At 37.7% G+C, this 22,033-nt stretch overlaps 4 protein-coding genes across 5 annotated transcripts; 1 reads left to right on the top strand and 3 right to left on the bottom strand.

The window, feature by feature from the left end:
* Positions 1–164: 164 nt before the first annotated feature.
* Positions 165–2,210, bottom strand: LOC125480261 (macro domain-containing protein VPA0103). The gene is made up of 7 exons (XM_048590879.1): positions 1,921–2,210; positions 1,321–1,369; positions 1,139–1,241; positions 934–1,029; positions 775–849; positions 550–619; positions 165–462 (listed from the first exon to the last, which is right to left on the bottom strand). The coding sequence occupies exons 1-7, from the start codon at positions 2,137–2,139 to the stop codon at positions 388–390; spliced, it is 687 nt and encodes a 228-aa protein (XP_048446836.1). The 5' UTR covers positions 2,140–2,210; the 3' UTR covers positions 165–387.
* LOC108865358 lies at positions 2,207–6,443 on the top strand. Its single transcript, XM_048590873.1, has 13 exons — positions 2,207–2,486; positions 2,594–2,758; positions 3,115–3,210; positions 3,316–3,450; positions 3,581–3,649; positions 3,728–3,824; positions 3,929–4,031; positions 4,459–4,666; positions 4,873–4,986; positions 5,492–5,623; positions 5,833–5,913; positions 6,043–6,159; positions 6,261–6,443. Exons 1-13 carry the CDS (start codon positions 2,364–2,366, stop codon positions 6,345–6,347), a joined length of 1,527 nt encoding a protein of 508 aa, XP_048446830.1. The 5' UTR covers positions 2,207–2,363; the 3' UTR covers positions 6,348–6,443.
* Positions 6,444–6,657: 214 nt separating this feature from the next.
* LOC103953827 (phosphoglucan phosphatase LSF2, chloroplastic) lies at positions 6,658–9,514 on the bottom strand. 2 transcript variants are annotated; one of them, XM_048590875.1, is made up of 5 exons: positions 9,036–9,514; positions 8,053–8,258; positions 7,648–7,818; positions 7,196–7,407; positions 6,658–6,989 (listed from the first exon to the last, which is right to left on the bottom strand). In XM_048590875.1, the coding sequence occupies exons 1-4, from the start codon at positions 9,295–9,297 to the stop codon at positions 7,204–7,206; spliced, it is 843 nt and encodes a 280-aa protein (XP_048446832.1). In that variant the 5' UTR covers positions 9,298–9,514; the 3' UTR covers positions 6,658–6,989; positions 7,196–7,203. The 2 variants fall into 2 exon arrangements, with proteins under 2 accessions (XP_048446832.1, XP_048446831.1); XM_048590874.1 differs by having other exon boundaries at positions 6,658–6,979; positions 9,036–9,509.
* Positions 9,515–12,927: 3,413 nt separating this feature from the next.
* On the bottom strand, positions 12,928–15,066 carry LOC103953761 (adenine/guanine permease AZG1-like). The gene has a single exon (XM_009365550.3). The coding sequence runs from the start codon at positions 14,856–14,858 to the stop codon at positions 13,128–13,130; it is 1,731 nt and encodes a 576-aa protein (XP_009363825.2). The 5' UTR covers positions 14,859–15,066; the 3' UTR covers positions 12,928–13,127.
* Positions 15,067–22,033: the final 6,967 nt, after the last annotated feature.

Here is a 22,033-nt window from a genome sequence, read left to right as displayed (position 1 = left end):
TTTGTTCTTGTTCTGTCATCTGCATGTTGCTTTCTAATTGGTGTTGGTCGGCATGTGAAACTTCAAGCTCCTTCGAGTGAAGTTTTCAGCGTAAAGCCATTTTCCCCGTTTCGCGTCTGAGTCTGGATTTGGTTTCTTGTGCAAAATGAACGTAAGCTTAGATGTATAGAACACAACACTCTGCAATGCATACATTTCATATAATTCCATGGTATTTTTTGCGATAATATCTCGAGTACATTGGCAATCTACGATATGCTTTATTTCACCATTTCGTTCTGCACATTACAAGCCAATAAACTTCGGTTCTACATAAGAGGTTCTGCATCCAATTACTCTGAAAGAAAGGTAGTCATATATCTGCTAATTGCTTGCTTGCGGTGCATATTAAGCCTTAAGCAATTGATTGGCCTTTTTCACCCAAACATCGTAAATATCGTCTGCAAAGAGAACAAAGTGCACCTGCAACGAACATCGAATGAAAATGCCAGTGAGTTTTAGAAGAATATTCAATTGATCCATGAAAATGTAGGGTACAAGCATACATACCTCCTTTAGGCCATCCACAAACTCCTTAATTGTGGATAAAGATACTGTAGCTGCTTCATCGTAAGGATATCTGGAACAAAATGACAGTCAAGACGAGATTAATCTGTTAGTCGCTTACAACTTTAATGTGACAAGTCAATGTGATCAGATGTTACTATGATTCTTATCCTTCAACTGTAAAGCTTACGTACTCGAACACCAATGGGAGTTTCGTTGTTAACTTACCCATACACACCACAAGAAATAGCAGGAAACGCGATATACTGAAGGTTGTTTGATTTGGCTAAGGTCAAGCTATTCCTGTAATCGATTTGCACAGGAGTTTTAATAAGGAATAAAGTACCAACACATTAAACTACATATCAGCAAGAAACAGATTACAACCTGTACGCAGCACTCAGAAAGGTTTCTGGGTTGCTGCCAGAACGGTACACGGGTCCAACAGTATGAATTACATGAGATGCAGGCAACTTAAAACCCCTGCATAGTATACAACGCAAGTGATCATTGATTATGTTCTCCACGAAACTACGAATCAAAACCAAGTGATGCCATATGCATAAATGGTGGCTAAATCATGAGAACTTACGGGGTGATCCTTGCTTCTCCGGTGGGACAGCGAATACCTGGCCTGACTTCTGGGACACTATAGCATGCTTGCAGAAGATCTGGACCAGCAGCCCTATGTATAGCTGGAAGATCATTCAAAATCAGTAAAGCTATGGCAGGTTCGCTTTGAAATGTCAATTCAAAATCGTAAAACAAAATTACCTCCATCTGCACCACCACCTCCTAGCATCAGCTCATTTGCTGGATTAACCTACAAAAATGCCCATCGATATGCTCACATTCATAGAACTGGATGCTGACCAAAGAACTAAATTGCATTGAACCGGATTATATATTATCGAAAACATGGCACAAGAACACAATGGGAGCAATTTGGGACATTCATGGAACGAAAATACAGTGTACTAACATGGAGCAAGAAACAATATGAACCGTAATCAACCGGTTTCGGTTTCGGGTTGGATGCAAACATTCTATCAATACGTGCACAAAGTTATATGCTACAAGCACACAGAAGCACAAACCGCAGAAAATAGCAATCAGAAATTGTAAAACTAAAACTAAATTTACACAGAATTTGATTTGATATTTTGATTTCCCAGTAACAGAAATTCAAACCCATCAATCACTTCAAAGTTAAGACCCCGAAAGGGTGCAAAGTTATCATCTTTTCTTTTCCTATTATTTTCTCGAGAAACAAACAGAAAAGAGAGAGAGAGAGAGAGAGAGAGAGAGAGAGAGAGAGAGAGAGAGAGAACGACACAGGAATCATAGAGTAAAGAGAAAGAGAGGAGGACTGACGATGGCGTCCGTGGAGCCGTCGACGGACCACTTGGTGATATCTCCCTTTTGGATTACGAGAGTGCTTGAAGCCGATAACGGGAAGCGAACAGCTCCTTCTCCCTTAGACATGGTCGAAAGCTTAACAGAGCAGCGAAATCTTGCAGGGTTCGAAGATGCGAGTCTGATCGTGGGAGCTGAGCTGAGAAATCTAGATGCTCTGCAGAGGTAGCTGGGCATCGCACATTGACTTGAGAGAGAGGGAGAGAGGAGAGAGAGAGAGAGAGTACGAGGTAGTGTTTCCAGAGACTACCTGATTCGTCAGTTATCTATTGGGCCAGCCCAGACCCCAGGCCCAGTCATATACTCTGACTTTCAAGCTAAGCTTTTTCAACCACGAACGTCGAACTGAAGCTTTTCTTCTTTTTTCATCGTAACAGTCATCCACCAAAATCCAGTTTTCCATGATTCCATTTGACACAGAAGCCATGAGCAGGTCCCGATTTGATACGATCCTCTCCACCTTCGTTTCGGTGCACCCTCACGAGACCTCAGCTCTCCTCCACTCTTCATCCTGCTTCTTCTTCGTAAGCTCTCCTAAATTCTCCAATCGTTTTTTCTAAATTTCAACGCTTTCTCAAATTTCAAGAACTGGGGTTTGGGATTTGAGATAAATTTTGATTTTTCAATGCAGATTCTGTGCGCTTACTTCGTGGTGCTTCCGCTGCGCGACGAGGGTGCAATTTCCTTAGGTCTGTCGAGCCTGCCGAGTCTGTTTGTGGGGTCATTGGCCCTCACCTCCATTGCCGCCCCAGTTGCAACTCTCATCTTCTCTCTGCCCAACGTTTCGAAAGGCAAGGTATGTGTGTATTTCCGCCATTTTTTCGACGTGGGGAGCTTTGAAATTGTTGTTTTCTTGTGGTAAAGATCGATTATTTTCATGTGGGGTGTCTCTGTAACTTGATAATTTGGTTGAAAAGCAAAAGGGTATAGCTGGTTCTTGCCAGATTTCGATATGCGTGGTTTCTTTTTTTTTCGATATGGGGAGTTCGAAATTATTGTTTTTGTTGTAAAAATTGATTCTTTTGATATGAGGTGTTTGTGTAACTTGATAATTTGGGTTGAAGAGTAAAAGGGTATAACTGGTTCTTTCCTTGTTTTTTATATGTGTTTGTTTGCATATCGCTCTGTAATGGTTGCTTCTTGAAATTCCAGGCTTTGGTTTTGATGCTCAGGTTTTTTAGTGTATCACTTGTTGCATTCTTCTTTCTATGGCGTGCTTCGTCAGCCGGATCACAAGCTGAGGTGAAGGTGAGATGAAGTCTCATCGGGCTTCAAGTTGTTTCTGATTTGGTTGCTTTAACACTCTAGAAATATGTTCATATTGTACTGAATAGCTGCCTTGTGTATGGCTAGGGCTTGGTCACTGTAGACTCCACGTCAGTAAATGACGAAAAGGTTGATGTGAGTCAAGCTGGCACTGCATATTCCATAGCGTGGGAGAATCTTGGCTGGTTCTATGTCTCGGTCAGAATTGCATTGTTCCTCTGGGTATGATGAATATATCTAAATTGCTTCTTCTTCTTTTTTCCAAAATCTATTAGAACCTATTTCTGAATATGTAAAGTTGTTTATTTATCAAACTTTATATGGTGATAAAAGTTTGTGCTGTTTTTTGAAGATTGCCTTACTTAATCTAATTACAATTTCTTCGACTTGGGCTAGAATAATCGATGTTATGGACAGTGAGGTATGTATCCTATCCCTGCCACACAAATTTGATTGCAATACAAAATTTTGTTACACGTGTAACTTGTTGGGTATTCAGTCAGGTTCAAGATTATTTGGTTTTATTGGTGCCGGTGCCACACTAGGCCAGCTTTTTGGGTCATTGTTGGCCACGGGAATGGCTAGGTTGGGGCCATGTATGTTTCCTTATTCCATCTTTTGGAATCTGACAGTTGCGATAGTTTAAGTGTATCTTTGTGTGTGTTTGATATGTCTTAAACCATGGATTGATTTGTTGCAGTTCTGCTACTGTTTTCTGCTTTGTTAATGGAATTTGCTGCACAGTCGTCCAAAGGGATAACCCTGGATTTATCCCATGTCCATGAGAAATTAACTCCGATCAGGTCAACTATATTATCATATTGTTTTGTCTCTGGATTCTCTGAAATTGTTGCATGCAACATTTTATAAAGCACAGACAAGAGCCAAGACTGAATTCTCTGTTACAATTTTGTAATAATCTGTGTAGTTCTTCCATATTAAGTGCATTATGAGCTATGGGCATCTCAAAAGAATGTCATACATGTTCTTGTCTTGGATTGTTGTTTCTTGTGTTAGAGCTGTGGAGTGAATCACATAACTGTTGCAGCAGACATCTTAGATTTAACAATTAAGCCAGTCAAGAATGAAATTTATTGGGTTTAAAAGTATTTCCGGTCTGCAGTTGAACAATCCCGAAAATTATGAGCTTGCATTCTTTGGCTTAATGTGTATAATATATGCGGTTATAAAACTTTGTCTTTCTTGACATGGTTTCTTTTTTGGCGTTAGAGAGTCTGAGCCTGATCGGAAAACTGAGCCTAATGGGCAAACCATTCGCAACAAAGGAAATTCTCCCAACTCACCTACTCCGGTAGTGAAGCCTCAGATGTGGGCCATTTTAGATGGATTTTGGCTTATATTGTCATCGTCTTACTTGTTGTATGTGTCCTTGTTCCTGTGGTTGAGTGCGGTTATCTCGTCATTCTTTTATTTTCAGGTAAGACCATCCACTATCACGAGGTCTAACTTAATTCTAAATTAGCCTCTCTATATTATCTGACTTGACTCAAAAGGGAGTCTTGTCTGTGGATATGTTGCTCTACCCATATATTTTCATCTTCCTTTTCTCCTGTTTTCTGTCTTCCTTCTGTCGTTATTTTTATCTTTACGCTGATTTTTATCTCTAATTTTTTGTAACTTCAGAAAGTGAGTGTAATTGCCATGACTGTTACTACCTCTCTTGGAAGGAGAAAATTGCTGGCTCAGATAAACAGCTTTATTGCTGTTTTTATCCTTGCCGGACAACTTACCATAACGGTATGCTGTTTTTCGGAGATTTTGTTATATAGCTGATACTTTGTGTAGTTTCTATAGTAACTAACGTGAGATATCCTTGGTAGAATATTTTCTTAGCTCATTTCTTGCTAAAAGCTGATTGCCCTAGTTTCATGTTTGCAGCTGTGTTTAACATTATTGCTTTTCTGCTTTTCTGCTTTTCTGCTTTCCTGCTGAAGGCAATCTGGTGTCCTATCTTGTTATGTTTGTGATTAATATGTTTCTTCTAGGCATCGCAATAAAAATTAAAGATTCTTGAAGCAAATTAGGGAGTGTTTCTATAAAGCTGACTTTTTGGATTTTGGTAGTGGTTCCAGGATGAATTTTCTTTGAAAGTGCAATACAACTCATCTATGACATTGTGAAACTGTTTATTTGCTGTCATAAAATTCGAACAAATGTTTCCACTGATGTGTATGCTTTGTATCATACATCATTATAGGTATTTATGTATAATCACATCCTGTGTTTTATGGCACTTTCACAGGGGCGTTTTCTAACTATAGTAGGGGTTACTACAGCTATTTGCGCGGCTCCATTTGTTGCCTTCTTAAATTTGGTTGCTATTGCTGTCTGGCCAACTTGGGTAGCTGTTGCAGTTTCTGAGACCTCGCGGAAGGTTTGTATTCTCTAAATTGCGCTTTCCCTTTAAGATAACTTAATCAAGACGGCAAGACGTATGCCTGTAAATTGCTAAAAACATGTTAAAACATACGTAATATGCATGGTGATTTTTCTTTCATTCAGATAGAAATGACAGTCAAAGTCTCAATATGAGAGAACATTGTGAAGTTGGATCTTAAGCTATTTTTTGGTCTTTCTCTGCAGTTTGTTACTTATGTTATGACCAGGCCCGGCAGAGAACTCCTGTTTACCGTTGTCTCGCAGGATGAAAAATACAAAGCCAAGGTACGAGTTTCTGAATTCTTTTTCACAGGATTTCTTATTTGGTGCCCTACATTGCGTTGATCCTGTACCGTGAAATTTTAAGCAAATCGCCCAACAATTTGAAACATTATTAAACCGAGTATATTGCAGGTTTGCATTGATGTATTTGTTCAAAGACTAGGAGATGCTACAGCCGCAGGAATGTACAAGCTACTTTTCAGCACTCTGAACGGAAGGGCACCAACTGTCTCTCTCTACGGCCTGCCTGTACGTTTAAATTTGCAAAGCATTTGCATTTTTTTCTTCCGGATTATTTCTATCGAACAAATAACGATGAACTAACGCTGGTCCTCTTTGTTCTTCTCCAGGTCTGTTTGCTATGGATAGTTACTGCATTTCATTTAGGTCGCCGTCAAGCAGAACTTGCAAAACTCCGGACACATTCCACTTCCTAATGTTTCTTGAACACTTTTTTTGCTGTTTATCTACTGTAAAGATGAATCGTTTATGAGCGTTTAAAGAACTAATTATAAAAGAGTTCTGTTAGCTCCTTTTTTCGAGCAACGGCAGCTTGCTGCTGTTTTGTCAAGAAAAACCGATAACAACGTAGAGCGTGTTGCCTCAGAAAAACCGAAAACAACATAGAGCATGTTGCTCCGGAGATGGATAAACAATGTTGTAGGAAATGCAAGTGCTTTCCGTACTGGGAACAAATCTGCCGAAGAAACACTGCGATGAACCGCACTTAAAATCTTGACCAAAATATGAAAAGAACTGCACTTTTATTAAACTTGTAGTTGCAGATTCATAAAATATCAGACTCGCAAGGACACAGCTTAAATATCGCAATCACCAATAAACCATTTCGATGCCACATAATTCTGCGTCTACATTATTTTGTTTAATCTTATACGCTAAGCTAAATAGTATATGATTGCACGGGGTAGATTGAAAAAAATGACGAGCATGCTTGATAGGCGTCCAGCATCGAGCATTGCCCAGAAATTAATCCGCCATCTATCCCCTGTACCAACTCTTTGCTGCATTGCCTTGATCAACGATGTTGAGCTTCTAATGGCATGGGAACCTGTCAAGAACCAACATACCTTCACAATATTAACAAAGGATAGTAAAAAGACAACCAAAAAACAGTGCAGAAACAGTTGTTTGGCCATGCGTTGGGATCGCTCGAAATCATTCAACACGAAAAGTATGTTTCAGAGCAATTTTCAGCACCAGTATCTTCGGACATGGTCCAAATATTCGAGAGTAGACTGTCCAGTGATTATAGATTGAAGTTTACCTAAGTGATCAAGTTCCACGGAGAGAATAGACGCGGTCTCTAATCAAGTTCCTTTCCCAGTCTGCTATATCCTCAAATGCAGACTCAGGAAGACTCTCAAAGGGCTCCTTCCATGGGTCAGTTTTGGTCAGATCGTAGGTAGCTCCGCGTATTGCCCTCTTATTTGGCCCGCAAGGTCTCTTGGAAGTTAGCTCATCGTACGATGCATTCAGCTGCACATGATCACAATAGCTATCAATTTCAAACTATTCGTTAACTGAAAACAGAAAATCTCAATTTTCTTGAATAATATGGGCATGTTTCAGATTTCATAGTCATTTAGACGTCATAGAGGCTTCAATACTTCACTGGAAGTCTGGAACACTAAAACGGTCGCATGTGACCAAAGGGTATGGCATTATGCGATTTCTTAATGGAAAGAAGCAGAAATATAGCGATGAACAAGGACTCACATTCATTCCAAGGAACCAGTACATGTAAGCAATTGCTACAGCCGGGGCCCTTCCCAATCCAGCAGTGCAATGCACATACACTTTTCCCTTTCCCTCTGAGATGGCCCATTCGAGTGATGAAACTGCTTTAGGTAGACCATTTCGCAAGGACTCTGGATCGAAATCCTTTGCCTGCAGTAGTCGATAAACAAAGTAAGGCAAATGCACAAAGGGTCCCAAAACTTATTTTGTTGTTGGTCTGGAATATTTTCCAGAATCAAGCACGATGCTTCTGCAATCCGAAATCATGATGTTGGTAAAAAGAAAGACTTTGCTATGTCTAGAAAGTTTGGGACTTTATCCAGGTCATTTTAGTATGAATGCACTTCATCTGTTAAATGAAAGTGGGAGGGGATATTTGCTCACAGGTCTCCTCATGTGCCGGATTCCAAGTTCTTTACACCTTTTTATTATCGACTGCAAGTCAATTCCCCAATATTCAACATCCGTGTCCTGCTGCAAGTTTAAAATGTATGCCACATTCTCTTCTTCCTTCAGGTGGTCTATATCCTCCGGTTTCTGAGGCTGGGAGCCGACTATCAAGTCATCAGTTATCGGTGTGTAGTTCATGCCTGAACATTGAACACAAGCAATCACATTAGTTGAAGCCACTGGAATAGATTACAAGGTGCTAATTCTATACTCTGAAATAGTACGGGATTTGTTTATTTTCTTCCCAAATGCAGAACCCAAAATTCCCTTAGGTTAAACTTAACTTATCACCATTGTCCCTACTCATTCTGAATTCGTAAAAAGACGTCCTGAATCACTGGTCAGTTATAAAAAGAAAAGTCCTAATCCTCAACAAATTCAGCAACAAGGCATTGCTGCTGCTGCTCAAAATCGTGGTAATCTACGCAGACTGACTTATATCTGATGAACTTTTCGCATCAAAGTACATCATAAGTACTGCAAATTAATGAACTTTTAGCATCTTGTCTCAAACTAAAAACAGTTTTCAGGACCAATAAGAAGGAAAAGCAAAGTTAATTGAACTGGTGCCAGAATTTCTTACAGAAAAGGTGCAATGAAAAGTTAATTAGTAACCATCTTAAAGCACTAAACCTACATTTAAGTAAAGATCAAAAGTGTGCAACTGGGTCATTTATATCACACAAAGACACAAAATTTAAAATCAAATAACATAAATTCAATTGGGTTTTGTCAATAAATTGCATTTAGCACTTTCAAGTTTCAATCTTTTGATCAAACTACACCACTAATCAGAAAATAGAGAAAACCCACAAAAGAAAACAAATTACAGAATCATCAATTGATAAAAAATAAAAAAAAATGAAATGCAACCTGAAATTACAGAAATTTATGCGTGGGGAAATTACGAGACTGACCCAGATCATGATGGTACTCATAGGGGTTCCTCATCATCTTCTTCATTGCAGCGTTGTATTCCTCCACCGTGTTCTTTGAAATGGAAGGTCTGCTGCTCGTGGGGTTTTCTGGCAATCCACAATAAATTTTGTTGGATTTGGAGGAATTATTGGATCCCATTAAAAAATTGCATGGAGATTTCTTAATCTTCTTTAAAAACGCATCGTTTTCAAGCGGAGCTAAGAAGACTGAACCAAAGCAACTGTTGCCAACAGTTGCCATTTCTCTCCACTTCTTTCTTCTTCTGCTGGAACCAGAAGTTTATACCAGACAGATGATTTGTCCAAAATACCCCTTGGAATCAAATAAAAATATCTAAGATGTGAGGGGCAGTGAATGTGAATCTACCAAGTTCCAAGATGATGATTTTCAAAATACAACAGATGGGTTTGGGATCATAAAATCAGGTTGCTCCTGGACCATATTATTGGTTCACTAAAGACCAGAATCTTTTGGCAAGCTCCTTTGGGCATATGGCTTTCACTTTTCCAAGAAGTTTTAGTTTAAACCACTTTTCAAGCCTTCACCTTTTGTCTACAACCATGCAATGGTTGACATCTAATTTTCTAATATTTATAAGAGGAACTTTGAATTCGATCCTTAGCCATTAATATTTTTTGACTAAAATTTTAATGATATTCAATTTTTTATTAAAGTTCCTTAATTATGTACATCTCATTATTGCTATTAATATGTATTTCCATATGTTTGATATTAATTACTTGAAATGTTATGAGATTTAAAATCTCATATTATATGGCATATAAATTAAAAACCATTACAATAAAAAAGAAAAAAATTTTGATTGAATAAATAGATAAAAAGAGGTAACAATATAACTTTGAATAATAAATGTCAAATGAATGTACTCATAGTGTTAAAAAAATGAAAAAGGGTAAATTTTATTATAAAATATGTATACATTATACATAAAAAATAAATAGATTTCACATTAAAAAATGGTACATTTACGGAAAAAAAGGGTAAATTTTACATATAACAAAAACGTTATATGTAAATTATGAGTATAAATAAAAATTTTGAAAATACGGGCACAAAATGAAAGTAATATATGGGTACAAATCAAAACTAAAAAGACAATTGGTACAAATTAAAAAAGGGTTGCCAATTAAAAATGGTGCAAACTAAAAATAGAAATATATGATATAAAGTTTAACCATAAATATAAATATGCCAAATGTAATTTTAGAAATAAATTATGTTGATATGTAAATAATATATAACTGAAATAATGATGCTCATTAAAAGTTAGGGACCTTGATAAAAAAAAAATTAAAAAGAAATAAGGTTTTAATCAATGCAATAGAAGAAAGAGGGATGATAACCTAATTTCTCCTTTTTATAAACTGTTGTTTATAGTAGGTTAAACTGCGACTTACACGAGAAAGACTTGCATACAATTGTTGCATTCAACGTTTTTCTCGTATTTACAACATTATATGAGTATGATATAATTGTATACGTGAAAGAGATGTTACATGCAAGTTTATTTCAACTTGCAATGACAAATATTAAGTCTCACTTGCACAAAGTGGAACTTTCTTATAGATCCCAAGATGCATATACCTCATGGTTTGATGTCACACGTAAACACACCAAGATATGAACAAATTTCGATTTGAATATATTAGGTTAAAGTTACACAAGAAATATACAACCTTTGCGTGCGACGTTTTTTTTTTTGTATTTGCAATATTTTGTGAGACATAATTGTATACGTGAAAGAGGTTGCATGTACATGCATTTTTTTTTTTTTTTTTTTCCAACTTGCAATGACAAATTTTAAGCCTCACTTGCACAAGGGCGAACTTTCTGATATATCCCAAGATGCATATACCTCATGGTTCGATGTCACACATAAACGCCCCGAGATATGAAGGAATTTCTTATTTGGATACATTCCTAACACCATCAAGTTAGTGCCAGACACACTCAAGAAAACATATATCTAACAAAACTGGTGTATATTCGCATGAAAATCCCTGCACACCTGTCACTACTGTGGCTACAAATTATCAAACCACATTCTTATTTATCTCTTGATTTGCCTTTGGAAAGAACTCCAAAGCATGACTTTTTAGGATTAGAGGACACATGCACCATGGTTTATGTTTCGTGTCAGTCCAACACCATGCAAAGAATATGTTCTCAGAACCCTACTTTGCAATTCTCTATCCTTTTTGCCTTTTTAATTTTCACTGCAGAATAGGAATTACGGTTATCAACTTATCATATAGTAGCACAAAAGAGTAATATTATCATCTGTTAGTTATCTGCTAAACTAGTCAATCACCTATCAAAAATCTCCTCCCAATGTACGTTTGTACGTATAATATTAGTCTCAATTATTTGTACACAGAAACAAAAAGTAGGATAAGTTCTCTGGTTGTGAGTTTGGTGCATACTTTTTGATCAATCAGTTAAAATCCCCACTAGAACAAGACAGGTGTTTGGTCAGTGGAGTGGTATCAAATATCCCCCCCACTAAGCACTGCCTGCTTGATTTAGATGGTCCCCCTTCAAGAACGTTTTAAGTTGTGGTTTTTATAGAGTCCAATTAGCCTAAGCAAAAGCTACTATGCTAGATCATGACTAATCAACTTTTGACCTAGTGACAGTTGTCTTCGCTTGGTTCGAAGAAGTTTCATATTCGATTCATATATACAAGTGTGAGATTGGTATTATACATGGTCAATCTAAAGATAGTTGGCTTTTATTATGATGGTCCAAGTTTAATCGGCTCTTTTGTGATGTTCGAGCTCTGTTGTGAAAGTGTAATCCAAGAACCTTTGAGAAGAGAATAATAGTTTGTTATACCGAATCTGAACTTGAGCCCGTTCTGGACCTCTGGTTTGCCGGATGGAAAGGCTAGTGCCATTATTTGCTTGGTTTTACTTTATGTCATTAATCATATCTTGTTGCAAAAACAAAACAAAAAATATATATACTTTATGGCTTATGCGCAACTTTTGTTTTCTTTTATGTTCTTATAATATAATAGTTATAGTTAATACTGGAAGAACAAATTATCCAGAGAACCCATGAAAAGTGATAGATCGAAGAAAGGGAAAATTACATTTATATATGCACTGTTGTTGTCTTTGGAAATACAGTAACAATGAGAGAGACTCAAAACCAATTTTGATGAAGACTTTGCAACCCATTTTCGTGAGGTATTAAGAGATAAATATCCTAATCCGGTTTTCTTTTTGGTTTTGGCAAATAATCCCGTGTGATTTCGAAAGAAAGCAAATAAATAGGGTTTGATTAAAGTGTTGATTAAGATAAAATTTTAGAGCACATCTACAAATTCTATGATGTGTTACCAATAGGAAATAAGCACGTTAATTAACACTCAAGTAATAATCCAATTATCAATAACCACGTCAGATGGTTTACAAAATATGATTTAAATAAATGGTCTACCCAAAAGATCAAGTCATCGAACATAACTAAGGGTATGTTTGCTATTGTTTTTTCACAACTCAAAGCGAATCTAACTACGTCTTACAAAAAAGATGGTGTTATTTGCATTCATTTTTACACACACACCTCCTAATTTTTGTATGTCGGATTGAGTGAATTGAAGAGGCCCAAATGACATAAATTAACATGAAGTATCTAAAAAGTAAAATGAGGTGTGTGGATAACACCACCTTACAGAAAAAAGAAAAAAAAAATAAAGAGCTTATGAGTGTTAAAAGAGATTACAAGTGCTTTTTAAGGAAGCACTTGGTTTGTCAACAAAACAATATAATTTACATATTTATAATAGAAAAGATATTTATCGTTTGTGAGTATAAGTATTTCATACAAATATTAAAAAAGAAATTTACAGGTCAAATGATTGTACCTTAAATTTAACTCTACGTTATTTGTATACAAAACAAAATAGATATCAATTTCAAAAAATAGAAACAAAAACAGAGATCCAAAAAGTCTAGCAAGACTTTTGAAACATGTAAAGTATGTACATGTATCTATGAACCCATTGACCCCAATTTTTGCTATATAGATGAAAATTGAAAAGTTTAAACTCCAACTTCAGCCACTTTTGCATCTTCTTCTCTAGTTTGATGATCATGTGCCCCATTGGTCACCCCACCACCTCCTCCCACCTTTACAATCCCTAATTTGACCAAAAGTTCTAGGCCCCAATCCCCTACGTGCAACACTATGAATGTTCCAATCCCACCAATCAGCCCATACGCTATGGAGTAAGTCAACGGCATTAAAATCAACGTCACAAAGGCCGGGATCGCCTGCCTCATGTCGTCCCACTCAATCTCCACCACGGATTTCATCATCAGCACCCCAACCAAAATCAGGGGCGGCCCCACTGCCCAAGCCGGTATCGACGCCAATAACGGCGTGAAGAAAAACGCCAAAAAGAAATACCCCGCCACCGTCAACGCCGTTAGTCCTGTACGTCCGCCCTCCCGTATACCTGTAGATGACTCAATAAATGCCGTCACAGGTGACGTGCCCAGCAAGGAACCCACCACAATGGACGAAGCATCCGACATGAAAGCAAAATATTGGCCCTCGAAATTGCCGTTGTCGTCGGTGAATCCGGCGAACCGGGCCATCGAGTACAAAGTACCGGTGGTGTCGAGTATGTCTACGTATAAAAACGTAATTAGTGCCTCCCAAAAATACCCCTTTCCAATATCCTTGAAGCTCAATGCCCCGGCCGTACTCTGGATCGTATGTATATCAACCACCTTTTTAAAGTATTCATACGCTGAGTCTCCCGCGTCCGTATTGGGAAACGCTGTTACTTTGGTGTTACGGAACCATGAAATGCCCGTCACGAAAATAATCCCGTAAATCATAGCCCCCTTCACATTTTTAACCAAACAATAGGCAATAATTACGAAGCCGACCACGCCGAGCCAAAACGTCGCGCTTTCCATTCGGTCCCGGAGGCACATAATATCCCCCGAAACGGTAGCGCCCTGGATCAAACTAACGGTGCCGTTAGCGGCCGTTATGACGGGAGCCAAAGATGCCCGCGAGGAAGCGGGGCAGGCTCCTAGCGTCACCAACGTCGACGAACTGTACCCGATTAACCCGATTCCCTCATTGTTCTGCAACCCGATAAACGCCAGAAAAAGTCCAATACCAGCGGAGGAGCTGATCCGAACCGGTTTCGGGATTAATTTTGCGAGCTTGGCGCGTAACCCGATTGCGGAGATGAAGAGGAAAATCAAGCCTTCGATAAACACCGCGGCCAATGCGCTCTTGTACGAGACATTACCCGATCCGTGAAACCCGACGACGGTGTATGCGAAATAGGCGTTGGTGCCCATACCCGGGGCTAAAGCCAGCGGGAGATTCGCGAAGGTGCCCATGATTACGCAGCCGATGAGTGAGGAGGCAACGGTGGCGACGATAAGATCTTTTCGAACTTTTTCTATGCAGGTGGAGTAACCAGGGTTGACTGGGTCATATTTGCACGTCGAGTCAGGTTGGATGACCGATCCGGTGCAGTTTTGGAGAGACTGTGTCGAGTCTGAGCAGAGAGGGATGCAGTCCGAGACGGAGCAGGTGCCGCCAGAGTCGGAAAGAATGGAGGCGTTGACTGCGAGGATGTAGGCCATGGTGAGAAACGTGGCGGTGCCGGCGCGGAGCTCGGTGGTGAAAGTGGAGTTGCGCTCGGCGAGTTTGAAGTGCTTGCCGACTCGGGTTTTGGCAACGTACTTGTTGAGCCGCGTTAGGGCTGACGGCGGCGGCCGCGGCTCGTGAGCCTCCACGTCCATCGAACTTTGTGTTGTTTTGTTGTGTTTGGAGAGATTGAGAGCTTGGACGTCTCTGCTACTGCGGTTGTTGTTTAGGTTGGCTTATACAAGGAAATAGTATTGTGGGGTTGTTTTATATAAATATAAATGGAAGGATGTATATAATCCATATATTTATATGTATCTATATGTAGAAGAGGTAGAGTAGTGGAGGACTAGTAATGACAAAACATTATGGGGTATGATATCCACACATCTTTTTTTACTTCTCACATACCTTTTTAAATTTCAGCCGTCGGATCGGATGGATTGAAGAAGATTAAATGATAGAAATTAACAAAAAGTATGTAAAAAGTAAAAATAGATGTGTGAATAGCATACCGCAATATTATTTGCGTGTTTGAGGGAAAGATTCCGAGAGGGAGAGGGAGAGGGAGAGGGGATCTTTTTTATGCAGTTTGGAAAGTATCTCCGTGTTGAAATTGTATTTCTATTTGGATACTGTTGATTTTGCGTTTATGGTTGTGCTTGCAACGGTCTATCATGCATGCAAATGGTTTATTACGAGTTTTTGCATTGTGAGACCTACTTGTAACAACGATTAATAGCTACTACCACGTGTGTGGGAATTAACAACCGTTTTCTTGCAATTCTCTTGTGTTTTTATATTAGGATAGTAGTTTTCTCACTTCTCATTTTCTTCGTGTACGTCTCATTTTTCTAGCTTTTTATCGAATAAATAAAGAAGAAAGATGCTGAAGGAGAAATCAAAACTGTGGAAATTAATACCGTGTATCTAAAACGATAAGCGTCCAGATCGATTCAAGTGAAATGGTTTCCCAAATACCAAACTAATCAACGGATTAGAATTCAAAATTCCTCTAAGTTTCCCAAATGAGTTAGGATTCTTATATGGACAGTTGTTGTTTTTCTTAAATAATTAAAATTAAGGTTTAAAGGAAAATTATTTTGGAAAGAACTTCAAAGAATATTCGTACTTGCCTGACTGGAAAAAGAAATATGTTGTATCTTGTGTTTTTCTTACTAATCATCATGTGCAATTTGAAATAAACCATGCATTGCATTTTCCCTTATTTGAAAAGTATAATTTGCCCACATGGGTACATTTTGAACGTTTTGTGGCAGTGTGATGTTAGAGAAACGAAAATTTTAAACCATTTTTTATAGATCGCATAATATGACGATTGATGATTAACCTTTTTTTTAAATCATTACAAAAGAAGCATAACCATCAACTATCACAACATATTGATCTACAAAAAAAATATCTAAAAATTTAGTTTTCCTAATATTTTCCTTTACAGAAACATTTTTATGTGGTCAGATAATGAAGAACGGTGACAAGTGTGAATGTGGTGTGAACAATAGTAGCAGTCTTTCGAAAGTTTGAAACAAAATCAAAACTTATTTCCCAATCGAACTATTAAAGATTAGTATGAAATTTGTGATCAAACCCACCTAGAACCTTATAACCAATCGTTACTCGTGTATATAACAGCAAAGGTTGTAAAAAGTTGAAAGTCAAACTATGACTTCATTCCACCCTAACCAGATTGATAAAGATATATTGCGACTTTTTAGTTTGTTTTAGGTATTTTTCTGAATTTTCAAGCATAAATTGCAGTCTATAGTCAACGGCCTGATCTATAATATACCAGCGGTGGTGGAGCCAAAATTTTTGTTAAAGAGAGTTCATTTTACGTGATTACAAAATTATGATAAATTGAGCTTATATGTGAATATTACTTAAAAATGATCATAAGTATAGAAAATATTCTAAATTTCCAACCTTGATATTGTTGTGATTTAACAAATTACATTATAGCAAAGTGACACTTTACAACAATTGCGAAAAACAATCATGCCTATGCACGTTGGTGCAAATTCGAATAAAAAGGGTATTAAATTAAACATATTTCATTTGATTAAGAGGTAAAGAATGAAATTATAAAATTAAGTGTTGGACCCTCAACTATGACCAAATTATATTTATAAGGAAGGTCAACTATAAATATATAAAAACCAAGCTATCTATATACCACATATAAATACAACATTTCCAAATATGTGAGAAAGGTCATATGCCCCTCCTAGGCTTTAACTGGCTCCGTCGGTGAATACAAGTAATATATGTACTAAACACGATAACATAATGTTGTTTTTCATTTAAATGATATAATGTCACATCCCGGCCCGGGTGGCACCACTTCCCGGGCCCACTCCACCACCGTAGCACGATATTGTCCGCTTTGGGCCCCGACCACACCCTCACGGTTTTGTTTCTGGGAACTCACACGAGAACTTCCCGATGGGTCACCCATCCTGGGAATGCTCTCGCGCGCTACTCGCTTAACTTCGGAGTTCCCATGGAACCCGAAGCCAGTGAGCTCCCAAAAGGCCTCATGCTAGGTAGGGATGAGAATATACATTTAAGGATCGCTCCCCTGGGCGATGTGGGATGCCACAATCCACCCCCCTTAGGGCCCCGACGTCCTCGTCGGCACACACGCGACCAGGGTTAGGCTCTGATACCAATTGTCACATCCCGGCCCGAGTGGCACCACTTCCCGGGCCCGCTCCACCACCGTAGCACGATATTGTCCGCTTTGGGCCCCGACCACGCCCTCACGGTTTTGTTTCTGGGAACTCACACGAGAACTTCCCGATGGGTCACCCATCCTGGGAATGCTCTCGCGCGCTACTCGCTTAACTTCGGAGTTCCCATGGAACCCGAAGCCAGTGAGCTCCCAAAAGGCCTCATGCTAGGTAGGGATGAGAATATACATTTAAGGATCGCTCCCCTGGGCGATGTGGGATGTCACATATAATATGTGAATTTGTTGGTTGTTAATAATTAACTTGTGAGATGTAACACAATAACTATGTTGGTTTATCTTATCATAACTTGTGTTCTTATTTTCATAAAAATATCTCCTCAATTATGCAGTTGTAAGATTCAAACTTTTTGGTTGTGACCATCAATAAAGGAACCACTAGTTTTAGTTCATAGAATGTGGGAGCATGTAGCAAAGTGGCTGCTGCTGTCCAGTTGCGAATTTTGTTTCTGAATTTGAAAAGTAATCGCTGGTGGAGACAAATAAACACAGCAAATAGGGAAAATTTTTAAAAATACAACACAGCAATGCCTTGAGGTTGAAGTTGACCTTCCCCCCTTGCTTTCAATATTCAGTATATGTGTGTGTATTTGGTCCACCAGAAAACTGCGGCATGCATGTTTATCATTTGCGAGAGATTTTTCAGTATACTTGAAATACAGTTTGGTATATTAAATGTAATAGTATAATTAGTTGAAAACTTGAAATTCTTTTTAACCAATTATATTAAATACTTGATATGCCGAACTATATTTTCAGCACACTAAAAAATTTCTTCTTGTTTATGTGATTTTTATACTCAACTTCGATACCACTCTCCCTAATAGTAATATTTTCTTTTTTTTCACATTATAAAATAAAACGGGTTTGGGAATGCGGGGATATTCAATTATTCATTGCTGATACTCTTGATTATTTTGTTTATTTTTAAAATGAACACGAGCAATTAATTTAAACCTAATTACCAATCGGAATCAAACCTTAAAGTAAATGATGCGTCTTACAAACGCAGCAACTGTGCGCAGCTGGATCTACAATGCGGTGGTCCAATTAACCAAAAGGGAGAAAGCTAGGGGTCAATGTGCAATAACTTCCGCCTTTCAAGGATCTAGCAGTGGATTCCAGGTAATTGACCAGTAAAACACATTCTATGAACTGATCATGGTAGTATGATGAAGGGGGTGGCAATATTCTTGAAATCAATATATTATTTTATTGGCACAACTGATGGAATAAATGATTATTGCGTATTTGGATAGTGCATTATATTTCGTTAGATAGTTGATACGTGGTGATACTAATTGCAAGAGAGAATTTCTTGTGACAATAGCTTGTATTCGAGTTTACTTATTTATATGTGTTGTGCTCTCGAGTTGACCAACGTGCAAACATATAAGTATGAGAATAACAATAAAAAATAAACTCATTATACTATTAATCATAAAAATAAGGAAAAGTTACATCACATTATACTATTGTATTATTATTATTTTTTTTTTTTTTTGGGGGCTCAATTATTGTAGTATTAGTTACAAGAGTTGTTAATAGTGTTAACCTTGTACATACATAAGGTGAAAGTTTCGGGTTGTTTCAAGGTGTCGTATCGTGTCTAAACATGCTTATGCACACAAAGTCAATTGCCATATGTCGGTATACAAATAATCTTGTTTATTTTAATTGGTTTGCAAGCAAATTTGTTTCTTCTAACTAGAGGGCTTAAAAGTCATTACTCATGCCCTCTTCTAAAGCTGCATGGAAAGGACATAAATGGATTGAAATCTCCCGTACGTATTCATGCAAAGTTACGACTACATATCATGATTCATGAGAACCCTAATTATTTGAACTGGTGAAAACAGATACTCATCGTCATCAAGTGTAAAGATAAGCTAGGTCTTCAATTATTAGGTGACAACTTCACGAGAGCAGCAGTGTCCTTGTTGGTCAGGGCACAGTGGTTTTCAGTATTGAATGCTGCATCTACTTCCATACAAAATCCGACAGGATATGGCAAGAAAAGAAGACTCAATGGTTTTTGGTCCTAGCTGCCCAGCAGCACAGAAAAATGCATGCACAATCGGGCTCAAAGTTGTTCGAGTCAGGTGTATTCTGAACAAATTTTCGATGTCTCGCAGCACGGTCATAAGGCATTGATGGTAGAATAATCTTCCTTTCATGCAGTCTCGATATATCATGAGACGGTAGAGTACTTTTGACTTCCGAAGCAAATGATATGCCATAACAAAGAGCCGGTGGTCAATCTGTAAGAGTCCGAACTCGAATTTGGAGTTCTGATTAGGTCTTTCCTTGTTCCACTAAACCAACTCCTTGGGATTGACGTTACTACTTTATGTAACACGTGCACTTGCTCTTTCATTAATATATATTAAAAATATGAAGTATCAATCATGTCGTCTATTCTTAACAAGTAGAATGATATACTATATGACTTGTATTTCTAGCACGGATAAAAATTTCTCTTGTTTTAAAGAAACCCTATAAGAAGCTGCCAGCTAGTGATGTTGAAAAAACGCTTTAATTTCCGTGCCAAACCGACCTACCTATTCCGTGACTTTCCACAAGCAAATCATTTTTACCTGTTTCCATGGTAATTAACTATAATAAGATGGTTTATGCAAATTAAAGCATGATTAGTTATGCTTAAGCTGGATGGCATTACTACTTTCTGTGGGTTAATTATAATTATATGGTAGTAATGTAAAATTTCCTTTAGATGATTATGACAAGCACATAGGATTAAATTTTAGATTAAGCAGTAATTTCTTGCTTTATATGAAAGGTTGGGCGCCATGCACCCCACCATTTGAGGAACTTTTCTAAGTTTCAAAGTCTCAAATAAGAAGTGATCGAGATACATTGTGTCATCTAAGACAAAGTTTCCTGCTAATTGTCTATGATGGAGCACAATTGAGAAATACATGAAGTTAATTAGTTTGAGAAAAATGACATCTCATACTGCCCACTTGTATAATCATGGCATCTAGTACTTGGCACATTTGTGCTTTATTTTGATTATATAATTGTTAAACTTAAATTAATAGTTGGTTGCACTTTCATCGACTGCTCTTTGATGTATAATTACTCGACGTTTATACACCAACGGTTGAAAATAATTTATGTGCGCATTTGCATACTATATATGTACAATTATCACATTATATAAAGCAAAGTTCATTTGTACTCGTAATTGAGATATACTTAATATAAGAAACATTTCTTATTCCCTAATCATAGGAGTTTCACTGAAATTCCCAACCAATTTAGACAAAAAGAAAATGAAATGCACTTATACACTTGGTATTGGACCCACAATGTCCATAGTGGCACTTCTCTCTGATACATCCATGGTGTGGAACTTTGAATGGCCAAGAAGAAGTAAGAGTTTATTTCTTCTTTTTTTTTTTTTTCTTTTAATCTGTGGCACTCCACAGTCCACACTCTATTTATTATATACACATTTTAGCATGCAGCAGGACAAAGATCTTTCGGCTTTGCTTTGTTTAGTGAAAGGTGATTTTATGTTGAAGTACAAGTTGCTTCAAATATCACAATCTTGTATCTCTCAATCCCATTTGCGTCCAACCATGACCATCCAAAAGATCTAAACTTTTCTTTCTAAACAATACTGGATCGGATCTACTAATTCATTTATACTTCAAACCATTTTTCATTTTATCAAAGTTAATTTAATGAGCAGATCATTGACTATTGTAATCCTAACTCATTTTTCGGTTTTCTTTAATCCGCTCGCTAACTCTAGGGTAAGGGCTTGAGGCTTAGAACTAAGTAAGATGTCTCATATAAGTTATTAGTGCCGGCTCTGAGGGTGTGCAAAAGATGTCACCGCACAAGGCCATCCTAATTGGAAAGGATCCCAATTTTCTTTACAAGTAAACACCTACATAACATATATTTAAATGTGCCGGATAGTACTAATAAATCTTCCAGCGCTAGCAGTGGAAGCTTTTTGTCTATTCGCCCAGATGCGGGGTTCGAATCCAAGATTGCAAACTGTTTCGAAGTGGAGACCTTTGAAGAAATAAAGCACTATTTTCCGCTCAAACAAACTTATTTTTAGTGCCGGCCCTGCTTTAAGTTATCCTTCTGCTAAAGCTAGGTTTTGGGTATTTAAAGGGAAACTAGACAAATGAAGAGGTGTAACTTCTTCCTTCAATGTATGACGGCATTCGTTTGCATAGTAATTACGTTTATGGTTGTCATGAGTTATATGACGGCTAAAATGGTTATATCTCATAGTAGTCTGACAGTTACATATGTGACATGATAATTAAGAGTGTATACAACATGGAACTCATCGATTTTTGAGTTGAGAATTAAGGATATTAACCCTACAAAATCAATTACTTAAAGTTTCAATCTTTTAGATAAATTACTTACTCGAAGTTTCAATATTTTAGATAAAAGTGGTAGAGCCCCTCATTCACATCAAGCAGATGAAAGTTTCAAGCATCTATTGATTCTATACATTTCTAGTGTCCAACTTTGAATATTTTTTTGGGTCACTCCCTCTATATCAAT

This window comes from the organism of the source record quoted next, unplaced genomic scaffold, assembly GCF_019419815.1.
Source record: "Pyrus x bretschneideri cultivar Hongxiangsu unplaced genomic scaffold, Pyrus_bretschneideri_v1 Contig32, whole genome shotgun sequence".
NCBI lineage: Eukaryota > Viridiplantae > Streptophyta > Magnoliopsida > Rosales > Rosaceae > Pyrus > Pyrus x bretschneideri.
Note: the sequence above shows the minus strand (reverse complement) of the source record. Positions and strands in the feature narration are given on the sequence as shown.